The sequence below is a fragment of the Centroberyx affinis genome, unplaced genomic scaffold (genome assembly GCF_046629955.1).
Source record: "Centroberyx affinis isolate AG114_WGS23_722 - 3 ecotype Tasmania unplaced genomic scaffold, CSIRO-AGI_Caff_v1 ptg001576l_1, whole genome shotgun sequence".
Lineage (NCBI taxonomy): Eukaryota > Metazoa > Chordata > Actinopteri > Beryciformes > Berycidae > Centroberyx > Centroberyx affinis.
This window is the reverse complement of record NW_027280026.1, coordinates 44,631-62,502: the sequence shown is the minus strand read 5'-3', so window position 1 is coordinate 62,502 and position 17,872 is coordinate 44,631. Positions and strand designations below refer to the sequence as shown.

Sequence of the window (17,872 nt, the reverse complement as noted above, 5' to 3'; positions counted from 1 at the left end):
AAAGTGTCTTGTGAATCTGATGATGGAATAGAGATTTCATGCATGCGCCTCTCAGGAGAGTCGTATCGGTAAGGCGGTGGAGGTGATGATCCAGCATGTGGAGAACCTGAGGAGGATGTACACCAAGGAGCACGCCGAGCTGCTGGAGCTGCGAGAGGCGCTCATGCAGAACGAGAGGTCCTTCGGGTCACAAACCGGAGGTGAGGGCTGTTCCACACTGACACACATACAAACATACATACACTGTATATTAGGGTGCAACAGATATGGGCTTTTTGAGGCTGATATGAATATTTGTAGGCTGAAATCGGCGATATTTTGTGCTGATATTCACCATTTTCATGCCAAAAACTTGGAAGGATTCAGCGTTTTCCCCAGAGTCTCAGGGTTGAAAAGCCTCTGAAACAACATTTAGACATTAAAACTCTCCATTGAAACCCATACTAATGAAATTCTCTATTGAAACCCATACTGATTAAATTCTTCATTGAAACCCATAGTGATTAAATTCTCCATTGAAACCCATACTGATTAAATTCTTCATTGAAACCCATACTGATTAAATTCTTTTAGGTGGGTTAGCTCCTTAAGACAGGGCAACCCACGTCACCTATTCATTGGTAGGGAAACTCTGGGATACATTAGGCCTTTAAATGAATAATTAATTTACAAAATAAATATTAAACAATTAAATTAATAAATAAAATGTGTAAAGAAATACAAATTTAATTGCAGGGATTACAGAGTGTTTTCATGTAGCTGTGGTCAGGGAGTAAGCTCCATCTTATCAGCATGACTGGATGATGTCCAATATTTAATTTATGTATATGCTCAACATACTGTATATGCACATTGATATACGTACATACACACACACACACACATACGACCCACATACGACCCACATACAATACAAACTGACTAATCTGTTCCTCTTTCCAGATGACTTCCGAGGCAAGAAGCCGTCATCACAGTACTACAAGGTCTGCTGTGGCTAGGTTGCATGTGGTCTTGTCTCAACATCCCCTTCAATTACACTGGATTGATGGTGACTTAATGTGTTAATGTCCAGTTGAGATAATGAACAGAAGTTGTTAACTCAGTATATATTTGTTTTCTTGATTCCCCCCCCCCAGTCGTCATCCCGGCGGGTTAGCATCGCAGCGATCCCCCGCTCCGGTGGAGGCAACATGCACTTTGACTTGGTGAGGGTGACACTGCCATCGCTTTGCTCATTTATCACATACTGTAGCACTGCAGCTACGAGAAAACCTCATCGATCCCAATTGTAGCTTTTTCTTTTTTTTCACCTAAATTGAAAGCCATTTTTGACATTTCATTGGTATGTTGAAAAAGACATTTTCTTTGCACTTTTTGGAGTATCCATGGGCCTGTTAGCACTGTATGTATGAGTCACGCACCATTGCAAGCAAGATGTAAATAATAGTGGACCAAATTATTTTTGTTTAGGTCGAAAATGGCTGCAGTTATGCTTGAAGTTGTGCTAAGGAGCTTCTTTTAGTCAAGTGGTCATGACTTAAATTGTACTTTTGAATTTCCCAATACAGCCCAAACTGCAAGACGGCTCAGAGGACTCAGAGAGACTAACCAGGAGATCTCCCTGGTAGGTATTTGTGTGTGTGTGTGTGTGTGTGTGTGTGTCATGATAATCAGGTCATACCTGGATTATAATGTGTGAGGTGAAGTTGAACATGATTTTGTCTGCACGTGAAGGAGAGAGTGTGGTTAAAATAAAAGTGAGAGCAGTGCTTATACAGCTCTACTTGTATGACACATCAACGCTGTTACTGATGTGAGTGAAGCCGTTGGCCGTGGGTGTTTTTCTCTCGAGCCAATGAGGCTTGCTGTATCATGACATGAGGGTTGTTGTTGCTGTGCCCCTATATGATACGGTGGTTTCCAGGAATGTGGCAGGGAAGAACACGGCGCGCCCTCCACTAAAACGCTTTGTTAGCTCGGCGGCCTGGGTTGACACTGAAGAGCCCTCTCTCATGATGAAGGGGTAAGAGACGCCGCGGAGGAGGAGACCGCGCTGGCTGTGCCGCTCAAGTCCTGCGCAAGTCCTTTACAGTGGACCTGGGTGCATGAAGGTGGCAGCTTTCTGTCTGTAGTGGCTTCATCACTGCTTGTCCCACAGTGCAGTGTGCACCTGATGTATGAAGGAGAATACTGGTCTCATTTAGAGTTATAGTCCATTCTGGCTGTCAAGTTTACGTTTCCCCCAATCATTTTGCAATGCATGTTGTATTTCGATTCGATTTTTTAAAACATTTACTCGTTTTTCAACATTTTTAAAAGTTTAATACAAAAGTTAATTGTTGTCCTGGCTAACAAAGATACAGTAAAGTTTTTTTTATTTCCTAACGTAATGCGCACTCTGATATGAAAACAGTCTGATACAATGAAATAACCATACAACAGAAACTTAAATTAAGGCTTAATTTTTACTGTGATGGATTCTCTTGCTCCGTGGAAGTTGTTTTTTCATACTGTACAAGAATGAAAGGCAGCAAATGGCTTCTTCTGAAGGGAGGAAAACGAGCACTGATATCTCCAACTATGGCAACTGTGTGCAGACACCAGCAGGAATAATGGAAAGGACAGGGAAAACCAGACGATTCTCACAGCTTAAAAAGATAACCCCATTATTCTTCTTATTTTAAGAACAGGAAAAAGCAATGATGATGATGATGTCAAACCACAAGGCAGCCATCTTTATGCACCTGAATCCTGGCATGGGCATGTCAACTGTTTATCAGAAGCCTACATCCAAGGCGGTGTGGACTTTTGTTAGGCACCATATTGCTTTCAAATGTTTGGACTATGATGAAGTGTGAAGTTTCGCTGATTTGGCTTAAGCTAAAATGGAAGCTTGGATTAGCTAAATGAAGCACTCCTGATGATCTCCAAATATCTGAACCGCTATGAAGTTGCTGTGCTGGCGAGGTTCACTTTATATATCTGAGCATGTAAATGTGCAATTGCAGGGCATGCATTAAAACTCTTTATCCTACAGCAGAAAATAATTTCACAAACATAATTTCTGGGGAGATGTGTCAGAAAATGATCTACAGTATGTGAATGTACATCAGTGAATGTTGGATGTTTGCGTCTGCATCTGTCCGTGCTTGCGTGCGGCTGCATATGCATTAATGTGCATGAGTTTGTTGATGTATGCATGCATGTTTGTATGTATGTGTGTGCAGATATCTACGTGGTTATGTACTGTGTGCATGCTTGTATTTGTATGTGTGACTGAACTGTGTGTGTGTTTTGTGAATGCCCGACCCCACGTGCGCCCCCAGGACGGCCTGCATCGACTCTGACTCCCAGTCGGACGAGGAGCAGAGGGTGGAGCGGGTGACGCAGAGGAGGAGGTCCAGTCTCACTGAGCTGGGCAACATACTGGCCTCCCTCATTCTGCCCCTCAAGACGTTAGTCCAACCAAGTGCCGACCGCTAGCCTACTGCAGCACCACTTTCTGCCAGCGAAGCTAAGAGGCTAGCAGCATAGTGAAAGAGTTCATCATTCAGCTAAATGGAGGTTCAAATGGTTCCAAACTGAATGTTGCTTGGTATCATCAAAGTTAAAGTGGTAATCTGCGAGATCCTTTTTTTTTTTCGGTGACATTTTTGGTGCCAACTAAAACTCAAACTTCTGTTGATGACGTTTGAGTTTCTGTAGGTGGCGCTCTTTTCTTTGTCTGCTCAGCCATGGTGACTATTGCTGTTTATGTTAACTACCTAGTTTGTCTTCTATTTAACAAACAAACGGCTGTTACTGCTGCCGGAGATGTAAAACGCATCACTTTCTGTGCACCGGAAAGACCTACCAGACACCGGATGTTTAAAACAACAAATGTAAAAGCTTTCATAAACTGGGTTGAGTCACTATTGTGTGATATCAAAACAATGCCAAACGGCCATTTATTTATATGAAAATGTCGCAGATTATTACTTTAATCAGTTTGTAATAACCTTAGTGTTTAAAAGAAGGTTATGTCAGCATGTTGAACCTCTAACTGATGAACTGCTTTCATTATGTGGGTCTGTGCTGGACTAGCTTCTTCTTTGCTCCTGGCGCTCCGCTGCTTTTGCTCATGATAACGGAGCAATTTCAGAATCCGAGGGTCAGCAATGAACTATGTCCTATCAATCAAGCTATCAATCCTGGCTTGAGATCAGTGTATGCCACGTGTTTAAAGATTTTGGAAGCATGTCAACTTTATGGTTTGTGTTTCATGCATAGATCTCAAGTTAGGATGTGCAAGGTGCAAGGCATCAAACTGATGACTAATCCATCTTCATGGGGGCAGTCTGGGTCATTTACTAACACGTGAAGCCGCCTGAGCTATTTTATGTGCTGCTACTACACTTGGACTATATTTTGTATTTTTGTGGGGCAACTCTGGTTGAGTGTTTTCTGCTGAGACTTGCAGAGCTGTTCTTCAGTTCATGTTTTGTTCTGAACTGTTCTTCCCTGTTTTCCTCCCTCCACATCTCTCAGGAGACAGGATGAGCTCTTTGTAATGCTGTAAGTGTGCAGGAAGGAGAGTCCAAAGTGGATTCTGTGTCTGTCCAAGAAGCAAACACACATGCATGCAAAAGGGCCTGTGTTAGCAAGCTTTCCAGAGTAGGAGTGCCAATCCAAGGCCACTTACAACCTTATATTGATAATAAACTGAAAGGCCAAAGTGATTCAGACTCCTACTCTCGACAGATCCCAGGCCAAGATTGTCTGCTGCCCTTGCCTAACCATGCAGTCAACGCTGAATTCCACCTCCATGCCATTCGCTCTTAACACTGCTGCTGACAGCTTTTTGATTATGGTGATGACGATGAAGATGCCATGTCAGTGCTGGTGCATCTCTGAGATGTTGTAAGACTGACATAGTTTTCAGGCAGACTCTGGAGAATGCTCTCCACTTAAGTCAATTCTGCAGCTAATGCAATGCATCATACATCGCATGAGTTACCACATATGACCTATAGCCATAAATTAGTTGGAGGCATTGTGTTGTATTTTTCAGTTGTAAAATGGTCACTTTTGGTATCTCAACTTTTTTTCTTTTTTTTTGCCTTGTGAAAACATTCTTCAAACTTATTACTAACACCTCCTACTCACTCTCTCTTTCTCACCCTTCTTGCTTTAATCGCTCCCTCTCAATGTTTGCCCGTCTCTCATGCCTCATTCTCTGTCCATCCTGTTCTAATCTTCCATTCCCTCTCTTCCCCCCCCCCCTCCAGTCCGAGCCCCTCCTCCAGCCCTACGATCACAGAGCCGGTCATGGCGCCGTCTCTGTCCCAGAGCCTGACCTCGTCCCGGGCGGCCACGTCGGCAGCGGTGGCCAGAGGCAGCAGGGGGGTTTGGCTGTGGTTGGCCATGGTGGTGGTGCTGGCAGGTACACTCACTCTGTCTGTCAGTCAGTTGGATTTTACATGCAGTACTTGACCATTATTTAAGTCTAATCGCTGGTAGTGATGAATGCTATTTTTTTTTAAACTATTTTTATAAAGCTTATGGACATTATGGAGTTAATATGGAGTTTTTGAGAAGTGATTTTTCTTTTGCATAACAGTCCTATGCACAGAGACAAAGAAACAGTGATAATAACTTTAGGAATGTTGGAAAGGAAAGTGTCACTATCACCATACCTGCAATTTTGAATTTGGATATGGCACAGGTTAAAATAAACAAGCTTTATAGTCATTAAGCTCTATCATATTAATATTTTATAATAAATGTACAGTTGCATTTTTACTGATATCATGGTGTCATTTCAAATTGTATATATAGGCCTACAATACCAGTTAGAGGAGAATTTGCTTGCATGTGCATTGCAGACAATACAGCAGTTCAGAGGAAGAAATCTGAAGCCTGCACATGCACCTGCTTCAGCTCCCTATTACCTCTGGCACATAAACACATTCCATACTGTTTAACACGTTTTATAAATGTGACAGTGGGTATGATACATGGACAACAGAACGTACTGTTGAGCCTTCAGGAAGTGTTTTGAGCCAAATGTAATGAAGCCTCTGTGATGGGAAGTGCCCGCTTTATAACCCCCAACGACGTTCCTGCTGTCAGCTCCAACATCCAAGCCAGGTTTCTACATAGGTGTTCTGTAAGTATTTCCTGTGTTTTGATAAATGTTCACGGTTCGCCCCCTGAAGGTCTCCTGGCACTGCTGGCCAGCCTGGTGATGCAGCCAGCGGTGGATGCTGCCCCTGTGGGGACCGGGGACTCCTGGATGACCATCCAGCAGCTGCTGTGGCCCTACACGGGGCTCCGGCACAACGGACAGCCCCCCGTCTAGCCCCTGAGCCCCGGGGGAGGGGGATGGTGCTTCCACCCGTCAGCCCTCTGCGGAGACTGTCTGTGCACTGGGGGGATGATGATGATAATGATGATGATCGTGGTGGTGATGAAGACGGAACGGCATATCGCTCCTGAGCGGAGGGTGTTTGGATGTTTATTGGTGCCTGAAGTTACCCAGACAGACTCGCTTGACGGCACAGGCCAGGCCTCAGGGGATAGTCAACCCTATGGAGGATTTTATGCATCACATCACGTTTGCTAAATTAGTTAGTGTGTGTGTGTGTATGTGTGTGTGTCCGTGTGTAAAGAGAGAAAGCACTCAAAGGTGGCAGCGACCGATGTGTTTTCTGCTGGGCTGCTCAACATCCTGATCGCATGATGATGCAGTTTTGTTGATGGTGCTGCTGCCGCCTTCTACCTGGACCCAACGCAACCTGGAAATCACGATTGACCGGTTGTCACAGTTGCCACAATGTTGACCAATCACGTCACAAAGGCACGAGAATAACTGCATTGAACCGACCGATCATAGAGTGGGCTGCAGCACGTCATTCATTTACGGACATCATGGACGATGGCTCAGATTGTGCCACATGGCTTTTTAAGCCCATTTCATGATTATGGATATTGATGAAAGCACTTGAGGTCACAGGGACTGCCAACCTTTTTATTAGGATTATTTTCCATTCATTTCCTCAACGATTGCAGAGGAAATAATTTTTTAACTTAAAGTCTACAAACACTGGTAATAAAACTTCCATTTTAAATGTTTTTAAATGTTTTTGAAATTTAACTATTTATAAGTTTGTTAGTTTTGAGTGGGGAAATGTGAATATCTGTTTTTTTTTTTTGTTAAATTATAAATCTACATTGTTGCAGTCTTAACACCAAAGGGTTTTTATTTTCCTGCTCGAGTTCTTGCTGTGGTGATCACTGTTTTCAACTTCATACACTTTTGTATGTTCCAAAGAAGGTGCGTGAAACTTTGCACAAATAAAGTAGCCTATTCTACAAAAGAAAACCTGTGTGCTCTTGTTATTTGCATCCAAATGTGCATTTTAAATCATACTCCCCATCATACTCTGTCCTAAGTTGATTTCACACAGGTTTAAGAATACGTAAGCGGTCTGGTGGCACAAAGCAGACTCTGAACTGTATCGACAAACAGGTAATGGGACTCCCTGGTCCTGACTATGCCCTCGGCGCTCATGTTGTCCCGGAGCATGTGGACGAGCGTGGAGTGGAACTCGCTGCCGGGGTAAAGCTCTGGAGAGAAAGCCTCACTCTTCTCTGTGATCTGCAGCTTCTGACTCCTCTGAGCGCCCAGCAGGTAGAGACTCCACGAGGCCTTAGGGACAGGAGAGGGACCGCGGTGCTCACACACCTGGCAGGAAACAGCAGAGGGAAGGAAGAGAGGTAGGAAAAACGGGGAAAAGAATGGAGAAAGACAAGTGAAACTGGTGTTTCAGTTTCAGTGTTCGCTGTTGTCTTGCTCCCCGTCAACCCAGGTGATCACCAATGAGCTCACTACTTCAGGTTTACGGTTAAATTATATTCCAAAACTTTTATACCTTGGTAACTTCAACCAAATTTTCTTGACTGTACTACTGCGGTGTAGTGACATTGAAAATTTGTTTTGTTTGACTCGTAGCAACCAGTTTGCAGACCATTTGCATTTTAGCCTGGTCATTTTTGTCACAGATTTCAGAATACATTTTTGTTTTCAAGTTTACAAAAATGATAAACTTGGTATCATTTAAATCATGTCTTTCTTGACTTTTTCCAAAATTTTCATTATATTTTACAATTTTCCAAAACATTTCCAGTCCTGGAAAGCAAATTTTAAAATTGCATGACTTTTCCTTTCCTTTTTTGACTTTCATGACCTTGGGAACCCTGAACCAGGCTCATCCTGGTTCCTGCCTCCGGCTCTGCGAATACACAACACAACCTCTGTCTTCCTCATTCTGAAATGGATTGTATCTCTGTGCCCTGCCTTCCTGCTTGCCTGCGAGTGTGTGAACGTAATGTTACAGCTGCTCATGTATGTGTGTCCTTGTCATGCCTACTTATTGTGTGTGTGTGTATGTGTGTGTGTGTGTGTGTCTACCTGCATCACCAGATGCTCAGCTCCACACTTGGCGTTCCATTGGCTCCATGAGAAAGCGCAGGCAGAGGAGAGGAGGGCCATCTGTTCATAGGCAGCATGCTCTGTCAGCGGGTCCTGAAGAGGACAGAAACAGCACAGCACATTTTACACCAGTCTGGAAAATGTGCGGATAGGAATAAATTAATTTGTACAGAGAAGTGTATAGATGGCATTATATGGTGCAGCTCAATGTTTTGGAGAAATCCCTAAATAATGGTTAGTAGACGCTGGTTTATCGCCCCTCTGACATGGATCCTTTTTCATGAATCTGAATATTGAAAAATGTATGGCATGTTTTTTCCGTGTACACAGCCATTACAATCATCAAATGTTGTGTAATTGAGTTGGCCACATGAATGGCAATGTGATGCGAGTGTGTTGCCAGCCTGAACAATATGCTCTTTCAACTGCTGCTGGGAAGGAAATGATAACGTATTGATGTCCCTCAGTTCCAGTCAGTGTTGCAGTGAAACTTGGACAAATGCCAGACATCATATTGCAACACATGCAAGACGGCAATTCAGTCACATAAGTTACTCTTTGTAGCATCACACCTATAGAATTAGAATGGACCTTTACAGTATGAGTATTATGTGTTGTAATAAGTACTGACTGAATTTGAACAAAAATATTTTCAACAGGTTTTCAGATTTTCAGCAGGAGACAGATTGTCATGTATTCAACCTGATTCAGTTTTAAATAGTTTAATTTTAAATAGTTTAATTTGCTTTAAATATTTTCATTTACATTTGCTTTAGCCTACATAATGTGCAAATTGGGCAGTGTTTGCACTTTTGTGAAAACTCAATTGGTTGCATAGGAAGGATTAACTACAAGAACTCAAAAGGAACTAAACTGGTCTCAGTTCTTGAGCTTGATTCAGGTCTGGAAATTTGAGTCGGACACACACCTGAATTTTTTTTTTTTTAAAGCCCAAATCAAACTAAAACCTGAAACTACTTATTTGCCAATTATAAACACCTACTAACATTTCTTCCAGCAATATGTTTGAACCAAACCCGAGCAAGTAAGTGAGATTTTCGGCCCAACAGCCTGGGCATAAATGTAAAGCCTTCCCCATGTTTGTCTTCCACTCTACAAGCCTCTGTAGGAGATGCAGACCTTGCCACAGGTGCTGACGTATTTGTCGGTGTACTCATTCACAAAGATGTTGATCCCAGCGCTGACCATGGCTCTCTGCAGGGCGGGGCCGCTCATCCACTTCCCAAGGAGGTGAGAGAGGCCTTTCTCTTGCTCTGACTGCAGCATACACTGGTTACCCTGTTAGACAAATACACACAAATTATAGCCTTTCCCTCTTTCCTTGAATTCTTATATTGCGCCTTTCTCTTATAGGGGAAATCTACGGGTAATAGCATTTTGTGACTGTGTGTGGCGTAAGTACGTACTTTCCAGCATTTGTCCCTTACCTGGATAGTGATGCTGAGGTCGATGAGCGCTGCATTGATGGTGAACAGAGCGGTGTCCTGTCCCAGTGGCCGCAGCTCCCAACTCTGGAAGGGCAGGTTGGCGTAGGTGTCCTGCATCAGCACGAAGGCGTGGAAGGAGTCCATCTTGAAGGCGATCTTGGCCTCGGCCGCTTCGTAGGAGAGCTCAGTGATGCCGTCTGTCCTCCACTGCTTCCCTGGAGGAGAGACCAGCTTCAGCGTCCTTCACTTCTGTATTTAGGGCCTAGCCACTTGTCTTTTTTAACCATTACTAAATGAAAGCATTTTCACATAATATATATATCAGTAGTAGGGCTGTGTGCCATTCAAAGTTTTCGACTGCCAATGCCTGATCTTATACTTCAAATTCAGTCTACAATGATAATGTCAGTTCTACAATGATACTTATTTTGACTCCTTTCTATGTTGAATGAAGTCATATTTCATTATGTAGCGCAGTGAATAATTTTCTGTGTCACATTTATAGATGGAAAGAAACTTGGGTAGAAACTAAGTAGAAGGAAACTGTGCCCCATTGATTTCCTCAATAAAAATGCCCATAAACAAGTAGAACACCATTGTAAGAATTCAAGAATTTAAAGCTTACCCATACATTTCAATACATTTTGATTCCTCAAAAATGAAACCAAAATGCAAAAATACTCATTTTTATTTTAAGTCTAGATTCTCACTGGAGACTTACACAGTGCTCTGTTATGTTAATAGGTAAATCATGAAAATCTCATTTTGTGTGTTTTTTTTATAAAAAGCAGAGGTAACTAAGACAACATATTTTTTTGTTGCATCGTTGTGGTGCAGCCTACTAATACAGCTGATCTTATTACCAATCTGTCTCTACGTTAGTCTGTTTTACCTGCAGCATCCCAGCGAGCCACTTGGGGGTTTTCCAGGAAGAGGACGGAGTCGGGCAACGTCACGGACACCCCAACAGGGGGACAGCTGAGGGCCTCGCTGTCCTCTGAGCCCTGAATCTTGGACTCCTCTATGGGGTAGGGGAACACCTGTAGCCCAGTGTTCAACAGCTGGGAAAAGACAGGCATGGAGGGTGTGAGAGGGACAGAAAATCGGGGTATAGAAGGCACACATCCCAACAGAATACACCACCTGGGGGTCTATTCTATTCTTCTCTATTCACCTGTCTAATTTCCCAGCCTTTGACATGTCGGGCTTGTGGCGGGAGGTGGAACACGTCCCAGTAGAAGACCCCACCCAGAGGCGTGTACTGCAACAAGTCCACCACCTGGACGCTGTCAATTACCAGCTCCTCCAGGGCAGGACCAGAGTCCCCCTCACCTGAAGAGAGAAAGAACAGAATAGACCAGGATAGGGGGAGAGCTGTTGGTTAGTTTATCTGGATTCCTGTTTCCTGATTTCATCTCTACCATTGCTGCTCATGCTATGCCTTGTCTCCACTGCCCAGGGAGATGATGTCCTGATTGATTAAAATCAAACAATGTTTATTTTAACTGGAATGTTTCCTGTTTATCTTAGAAAGTTTTTGTACTGCATTCTCTAATAGTTAGCAGTGATAAACTGATATGTTACACAAAATAAACAGTTGTGGAAAAATAGGTGTAATCTTCAGTTACTTCATGCTGAAACTAGATGCTGATTCTAGGTACAGCCACGTTCCCTTTTGTTTTTTAAATTCCAACATTCTTTGGTTAGTTAGCTTGTAAGTGGAGATGCCAACCAAGCCATAATAGCCAGGCTAGGCAGAGCTAATGTAGACAAGGCATTAGTGTGTCACTTTGTCACTGCAGAATACACTGAAATTTTTTTTCCTGTGTAGCCTTGGGAGTACAGCTTGGGACTAAACAGTGAGAGGCTTGAGCCAGCCACTCTGAAACTGTAGGCACTTATAGTACTGGAAGGTCCTTAACTGGTGTCAGAAAGTGTCACGCTGGGTGTCTTACCAGAGAGTTCCTCCATCTGTGTCTGTATCTTGCTCTCCTGGTCCTCTACAGGCTTCTGACCACTGCTTCTCACTGACAACACACTCACTGCACTCTGCTAGATGCAGGCACAGTGAGAATGAAAATATTGCATAGTAGATGCACCTTATTTTCAATGAGACAATAAGTATCAGTTGCTCTAAAATAACCAGAGATGCTTAATTGATTTTGGGAACCCAGCGCAGCATCCCATTCTCCCATCTCACCTTCCTTTCTTCAGACCCTTGGACGGACTGCACCTCCTCGTCTGCCCCTTGGTGTTGCATGGAGCTTTCCCTTCCTTCCTTCACCTCCCCCTCTTCCTCTGTCTCCCCCTGCTCAGGTGAGTCTGTCTCTGGTGGAACCTCCTCCCCTCCTGCAAGAGACCTGGGGTCGAACACACAAGGTAAGGCCAGAAAACAGAACAAACACAAACTTTGTTAAGTTAGTATATCGTAGTGACAGAAGCAGTAATAGTATTTGTTGTTGCAGCAGTTGTACCAGGAGTAATAGCAGAAGTGGTAGTAGTTGTTGTTATAGCAGTGGTAGCTGCAGTACTATTAATACTAGTAGTAGCAATTGTACTAGTAGTATTTGTAATAGGCATAGCAGTGGTAGTAGTAGCTGTATCAGTAATAGTAACAGCAATAGCAGTTACTGTGGTAGTTCCAGTAAAACAGTAGTAATAGCCGTGTCGATAGTAGTAGCAGTAAGTAGTAATAGTAGTGCTATTAGCAGTTGTAGTTGTAGCAATAGTAGTAGTTTCAAGTCTAGTAGTTTCAGCAGCAGGCAGCAGCAATAGTAGTAGTAGTAGTAATAGCAGTATTAGTAGTAGTAGTTAATAGTAGCAGCAGTAGAAGTGGTAGGACTAGTGATAGTAGTTGTACTACTAGTAGTGGTGCTGGTAGTAGCAGTAATATTGCTCGGGGACCTGTGGCTGGCTGTCTGTGTCCTGAGGTGGGTCATCCTGGCCAGGGAGGACAGGTGGTCATAGTGTGTGTGGAGGATCCGTACAGCGATGTTGCTCACAGCCAGCTGCTTGGGCAGCTCAAAGCCCAGGCCGACCTCCTCGAAGGTGAAACCTTTAAACCTGGATGGACCAAACAGAGGAGGAGAGAGAAAGAGAGGGTACATTTATCAGTACAAATTACCTGCTGTAACTACAGCTTGTACTATTTAGGGTGAGTGCCTATATAGAAACCTGGCTTGCATGTTAAAAGAGAGGGGATGGTGGGTGATAGTGGTTATGTCATTGTCCTGTTATAGATGGTTCATTCAGTTGTTCAGTAGGGACCTGTGAGGGCCACTTTACAGGGAAGATTCATCCTCTAGATAGCAAAAATGACAGGTGTTGGTGTTCTAGTCTTAAATGAGTCAAAACTCTTCATAAATAACAACCATTTGAGTTCCCAGTGCCAAGAGTGGCTCCCTCTGCACGTTTACCATGAAAATCTATGTTTCTAATCCATACTCATCTGACACGGACAGACCCAACTTATCCTTCTATATCCTCTCATATTCTCTCATACTAGCATTTTCTCTTACTCTGTCTCTCCCTCTCTCTCTCTCTCTCTCTCTCCCTCTCTACCAAACACACATACACATAAAAACAAAAACAGTCACACACACAAACCTTGGGTTCTTGTTGAGGTTGGCCCAGAGACACAGTGTGATGTTGTCATTTTTGACCACAGTCTGCATGTTGCCAGTCTCGATGTCAGAGTTAGCACTGGCCTTCTGTGACCAGGGAGAAGCACACACAACAAAACGTCTAAGTCCATCACACACAATGTTAGCACATCTTGTCTTAGATCTTGCAGAATACCAATTGGCAGAAGTTTTACAATCAGCTTTACCATTCTAAAATCTGAGTCTTTGATAAACTTTCAGAATCATCATAATCTCCATAAGCTTTCAAATCTCTTTCAAACTTTCAAGACAATCCCAAACCATCACTTATATGAAGACTTGAAGCAGACCTATGTGGTTCTTCATCATGCTTCTTTAATTATATTTCTTATAATATGACTGTCATTGAAATTATTTTCTCATTGCTTGCATCCTTCTTATTACAGATTCAAACAATCAATATCACACAGTGCATGCATACAAGCCCTGACTTGTGATATGAAGCACTTTAAAAATAAAATTTGACTTGACTAGGTCAGCAAAGCCTGCGAGTGATATATTGGGGTGTCAGTGTGTTCTCTGTACCGTGAGGATCTCCTCAGTGGTGAGGTGGTGCTTATCGTGGATTAACTCCTGCAGACAGAGGAGGGTCTCCTGGTATTGCTGGCGCTCAGCTGGATCTCTGACATCTTCTAGCAAACCGTCCAGCTCCTCGATCAACTAAGAGGGAAAAAAATGTGTTTGACCTCAGATTCATTCATTTTTTTGGAATGCAGTGGGTAATTTAATTTCTATGACTGGGCTTCACTCCTACTCCCCCAGTTTAAACATGGCTCTTACAAATATGATACATGGAGTGACTGTACCATAATTCCCTTAAATGGGCTTGTTTTGGGTATATAATAAGGCCAAATGGTAAATGTTCATTTTTAGCTCAATGAGTAGAACATGGCACTAAAAGTTTGAGGGTCCACCCATGCTAAAAATGTATGGACTTATAGTACTGGAAGGCACTTTGGATAAAAGAGTCTCCCAAATGCCATATATATTTATGTATATGGGGGGAGGACAGGTTTAATGACTGCAGGGAAAACGCTGATGATGATTCATGTTAGTAGGATAGATTCAGGAGTTTAAAGAAACCAATCAATCAAAATGACCCAAAAAGAAGATTGACTCAGGAAGCTTTATATCTAGTCTACCACTTCACACCTAGAGAAACACACACACACTCAGAAGTCAGTGAACACAAACACACAAGCATGCATTATCTATTTCTCTCTCTCACACACACTCTGCAAGGCAAGATGTGTCGATTACGAAATCTCTCTCTTTCTGTCTCTGTCTTTGTCTCTCTTTTTCCCCACATACATATACACATTAACACACACACACACACACACACACACAGACCTGTAGAGTGAGGTCACACTGCTTAAGCACAGGTGTGATGTTGGCCTCTGAGTCATCTCTCCACAAGCTGATGTAGGTGTTGATATCCTGCAGTACTGATGGGTCTGGGCTGCCGTCACAGCGCATGTACCTGTCCCACTATACACAGAGAACATGGGGGGAAACATTACATCCAGAAGGGGCCTGTGAAGGGTGATGTACAGCTACTTCAACTTCTACATAGCAGATAAGTGTGTTTTTCTCCTAGGTTTCAAGTATATTGTATTGCATACTGTATGCATTTCTATACCTATGGGCAGCAGGGAGGCCTAGTAGTTACAGAGACTGCCCTTAAAATGGTGGACACAGGTTCAAACCCCCATGTCGGCAAGCATTCGCCCAACTTAGTCAATTATTCAATAGACAGAAAACTGATCGATTAAAATTTTGATAATCAATTAATCATTTTAGTCATTTATCAAGTAAAAATACCAAACATTTGCTGGTTACAGCTTCACAAACACTAAGATTTGCTGCTTTTCTCTGTTTCAAATCATTATAAAATGAATACTAAATAAGAAATTTGAAGAATCACTTTGGGCTCTGGTAACTTGTGAAGGGAATTTGTCATTATTTTTGACATTTTATAGACTAAATGATTAATCGATTAATCAAAAAAATGATGGATAGATGAATCAATAATGAAAGTAATCATTAGTTGCAGGCCTACTGCTAACCCTGCGCTCTGACCTCTCTTCTGGAGATGGACAAAAAGAGAATTTGTCAATGCGGATCAATAAAGTATCACATTATAATCATTAGTATATGCTTGAACACACTGATATTTGTGTTCTCAGTGCCAAGAGCTGCTCCCTGGCTCCCACCAAAATATGCCCAAAATAAATGTCTTGGGCATGAGGATGATTCCTCCCAAATGAAATTCAGCCAGGGTTTAAGACTGAACTCCTGTCACAGCTCTGTGTTTCAGCTGTGTTACAGTCACTTAGTCTGACTTCATAACTATAGAGAGGCCAGAGCTATGGTTGCTAATGAAAAACTGATCGGTGTGTCTGTGTCAAACACCATCAAAGATCACCTATCAGTTCTCATTCTATCACTCAGTCACACAAACACACACACTTTTGCTTTCTCCCTGGTGTCAGTTTTCCACTTGGTCACTGCAGTATGGTTCTCCTCCAGCAGATAGCGCAGTTCGTTCAGCTCATCCTCCCTGCGCTCTTGGTCCTGCCAGTGCAAGACAATGTTAATACATCTATGAACACTAGCAATATAACCATACCAAAGACAATAATGTACATCTATATTTACATAAAAAGTTGTCTATTTTATCAGTGTGAGAATTTTGTCTTGTCCTGTTTTTCAAGGATTGTTTGAGTCATATAAGACCCAGAAATAAGTCTTTCAAACTTCTGAATTATTTTTGATTGAACGAAAACCTAAATGGATTTTTCCTCACAGGGAGAAACTTCAGATAAAAGTGCACACCTCATTGCCTAATGAGTAAGACAGTTATTGAAAGTCTTGAATAGAAAACATTAAAGCTAGGCTATATGGCATCATGTCCCATAAAAGGCAGCTTACCTTTAACTCAAGCCTTTCCAGCTCCTCCTGCTTCTTCCTCTCCCTCTCCAACCTTTCCTGTTCTTCTTTCTCCGCCTGCAGTCGGGCCTCCTCTACAAAGCAAAAACCACAAGTAATGCATTCCTGGATGCATCTCAGCACATACAGTATCTTGGTGTTTAATGAGCCATGGATGTACTCTACTCTTCTGCCAATCCTAAACGGTGATTGCTTCTTGTCATCCTCCCTTCTGTAGCCTAGTATTTTAACTTCCATATATGTTGTATGTATATATATGATGTAGTATGTATATGACATGTACTGTATATGATGGTATGTAAAGCCCTTTGATTGTGATAAAGGGCTATATAAAAAAACAAGATAAGACCAGACTTGACTGATTCCTCATTAATTTCCTGCTCCCTGCAACACCTAATCTCATATACTGTATGTTTGCCAGTGCATGCAACGACTACAACTCTTAGTATTAATTTTGCCATGGATAAAAAAAAAAAATAGATGATTGATAGGGACTTACCTTCCTCTTGCTGCCTCCTCTCATCCTCCTCTTTCTGCAGCCTCTCCCTGTCGGCCTTGCTCAGCTTACCTGCCTTTTGGGCTGACTTGAAATCAAATCAAAGCATTAAGGATCAGCGTTAAACAGGACAGCTGACTTAGATGGAGATGGGTACACTGGGAGAGAAAATGGGAACACTGTGACCCTTCTAGATGTCAATGGCAATTAGACTGATAGGTGGGTGTACTCTTTGTACCTGCATAAATCCTCGACTGTAAATAAGAATGCTTTGATGCTGCACTATAACACCAGTAATAACAACAGCAGCTGATTGATGCTTATCTGTGCTTACCGACTGCGTGGGCTACTGTTTGCTCATACCTTTGCATACCATTTCATTTGACAGGAGAGAGCATACAGACTACAGAGTAGAAAGTTAGAGGATGAAATATTTTCAACGTACAAGGTAAGAAAATAGAAACGTAGTGTAAGAACCTGAAGAATATTAGGAAAAGAAAGACTACATTAGGCAGTTCGTACTGAAACTAACGTAGTTCAAGTTACAGTTAACGTTACCGTAAGTTAGTTGCCGTTGAATTGACTCTTCTATGGTGAGAAACTGCTGTCTAATGTTAGCTTTAACGTGAACATTTAACGTTACGTCTGTATATTTAACTGCTGTGTCATTTCAACTGTAAATAAAGTGATAACGTTAACATATTGAGATATTATTTTAAAACTCCTGAAAACTTGGAAACTACTCACCATCTTCTTGGCATCACCTCCTTGCGCCAGCGTCCAAGTAACCATAGAAACACATACGCATGCGCGCTTGTCTATTTCTATTTGCGACATCCCG

At 42.4% G+C, this 17,872-nt stretch overlaps 2 protein-coding genes across 2 annotated transcripts in view; one reads left to right on the top strand and one right to left on the bottom strand.

Annotated features, from left to right (window-relative positions):
- Positions 1–7,348, top strand: part of LOC139650975 (inositol 1,4,5-triphosphate receptor associated 2-like) — a gene marked incomplete at its 5' end in the record, with an annotated part of 32,483 nt that extends 25,135 nt beyond the window's left edge. Inside the window, 9 exons of the mRNA XM_071527791.1 lie at positions 56–200; positions 943–983; positions 1,137–1,205; positions 1,569–1,624; positions 1,925–2,023; positions 3,327–3,455; positions 4,528–4,554; positions 5,268–5,422; positions 6,198–7,348. Coding sequence (XP_071383892.1) covers positions 56–200; positions 943–983; positions 1,137–1,205; positions 1,569–1,624; positions 1,925–2,023; positions 3,327–3,455; positions 4,528–4,554; positions 5,268–5,422; positions 6,198–6,340 — 864 coding nt within the window. The remainder of the gene's footprint in view (positions 1–55; positions 201–942; positions 984–1,136; positions 1,206–1,568; positions 1,625–1,924; positions 2,024–3,326; positions 3,456–4,527; positions 4,555–5,267; positions 5,423–6,197) is intronic.
- Positions 7,349–7,450: 102 nt separating this feature from the next.
- dnai7 (dynein axonemal intermediate chain 7) lies at positions 7,451–17,868 on the bottom strand. Its single transcript, XM_071527790.1, has 16 exons — positions 17,779–17,868; positions 17,035–17,119; positions 16,518–16,609; positions 16,056–16,160; positions 14,937–15,074; positions 14,109–14,243; positions 13,528–13,631; positions 12,826–12,984; positions 12,122–12,281; positions 11,877–11,970; positions 11,096–11,253; positions 10,814–10,982; positions 9,922–10,136; positions 9,614–9,772; positions 8,453–8,566; positions 7,451–7,726 (listed from the first exon to the last, which is right to left on the bottom strand). Exons 1-16 carry the CDS (start codon positions 17,866–17,868, stop codon positions 7,451–7,453), a joined length of 2,253 nt encoding a protein of 750 aa, XP_071383891.1.
- Positions 17,869–17,872: the final 4 nt, after the last annotated feature.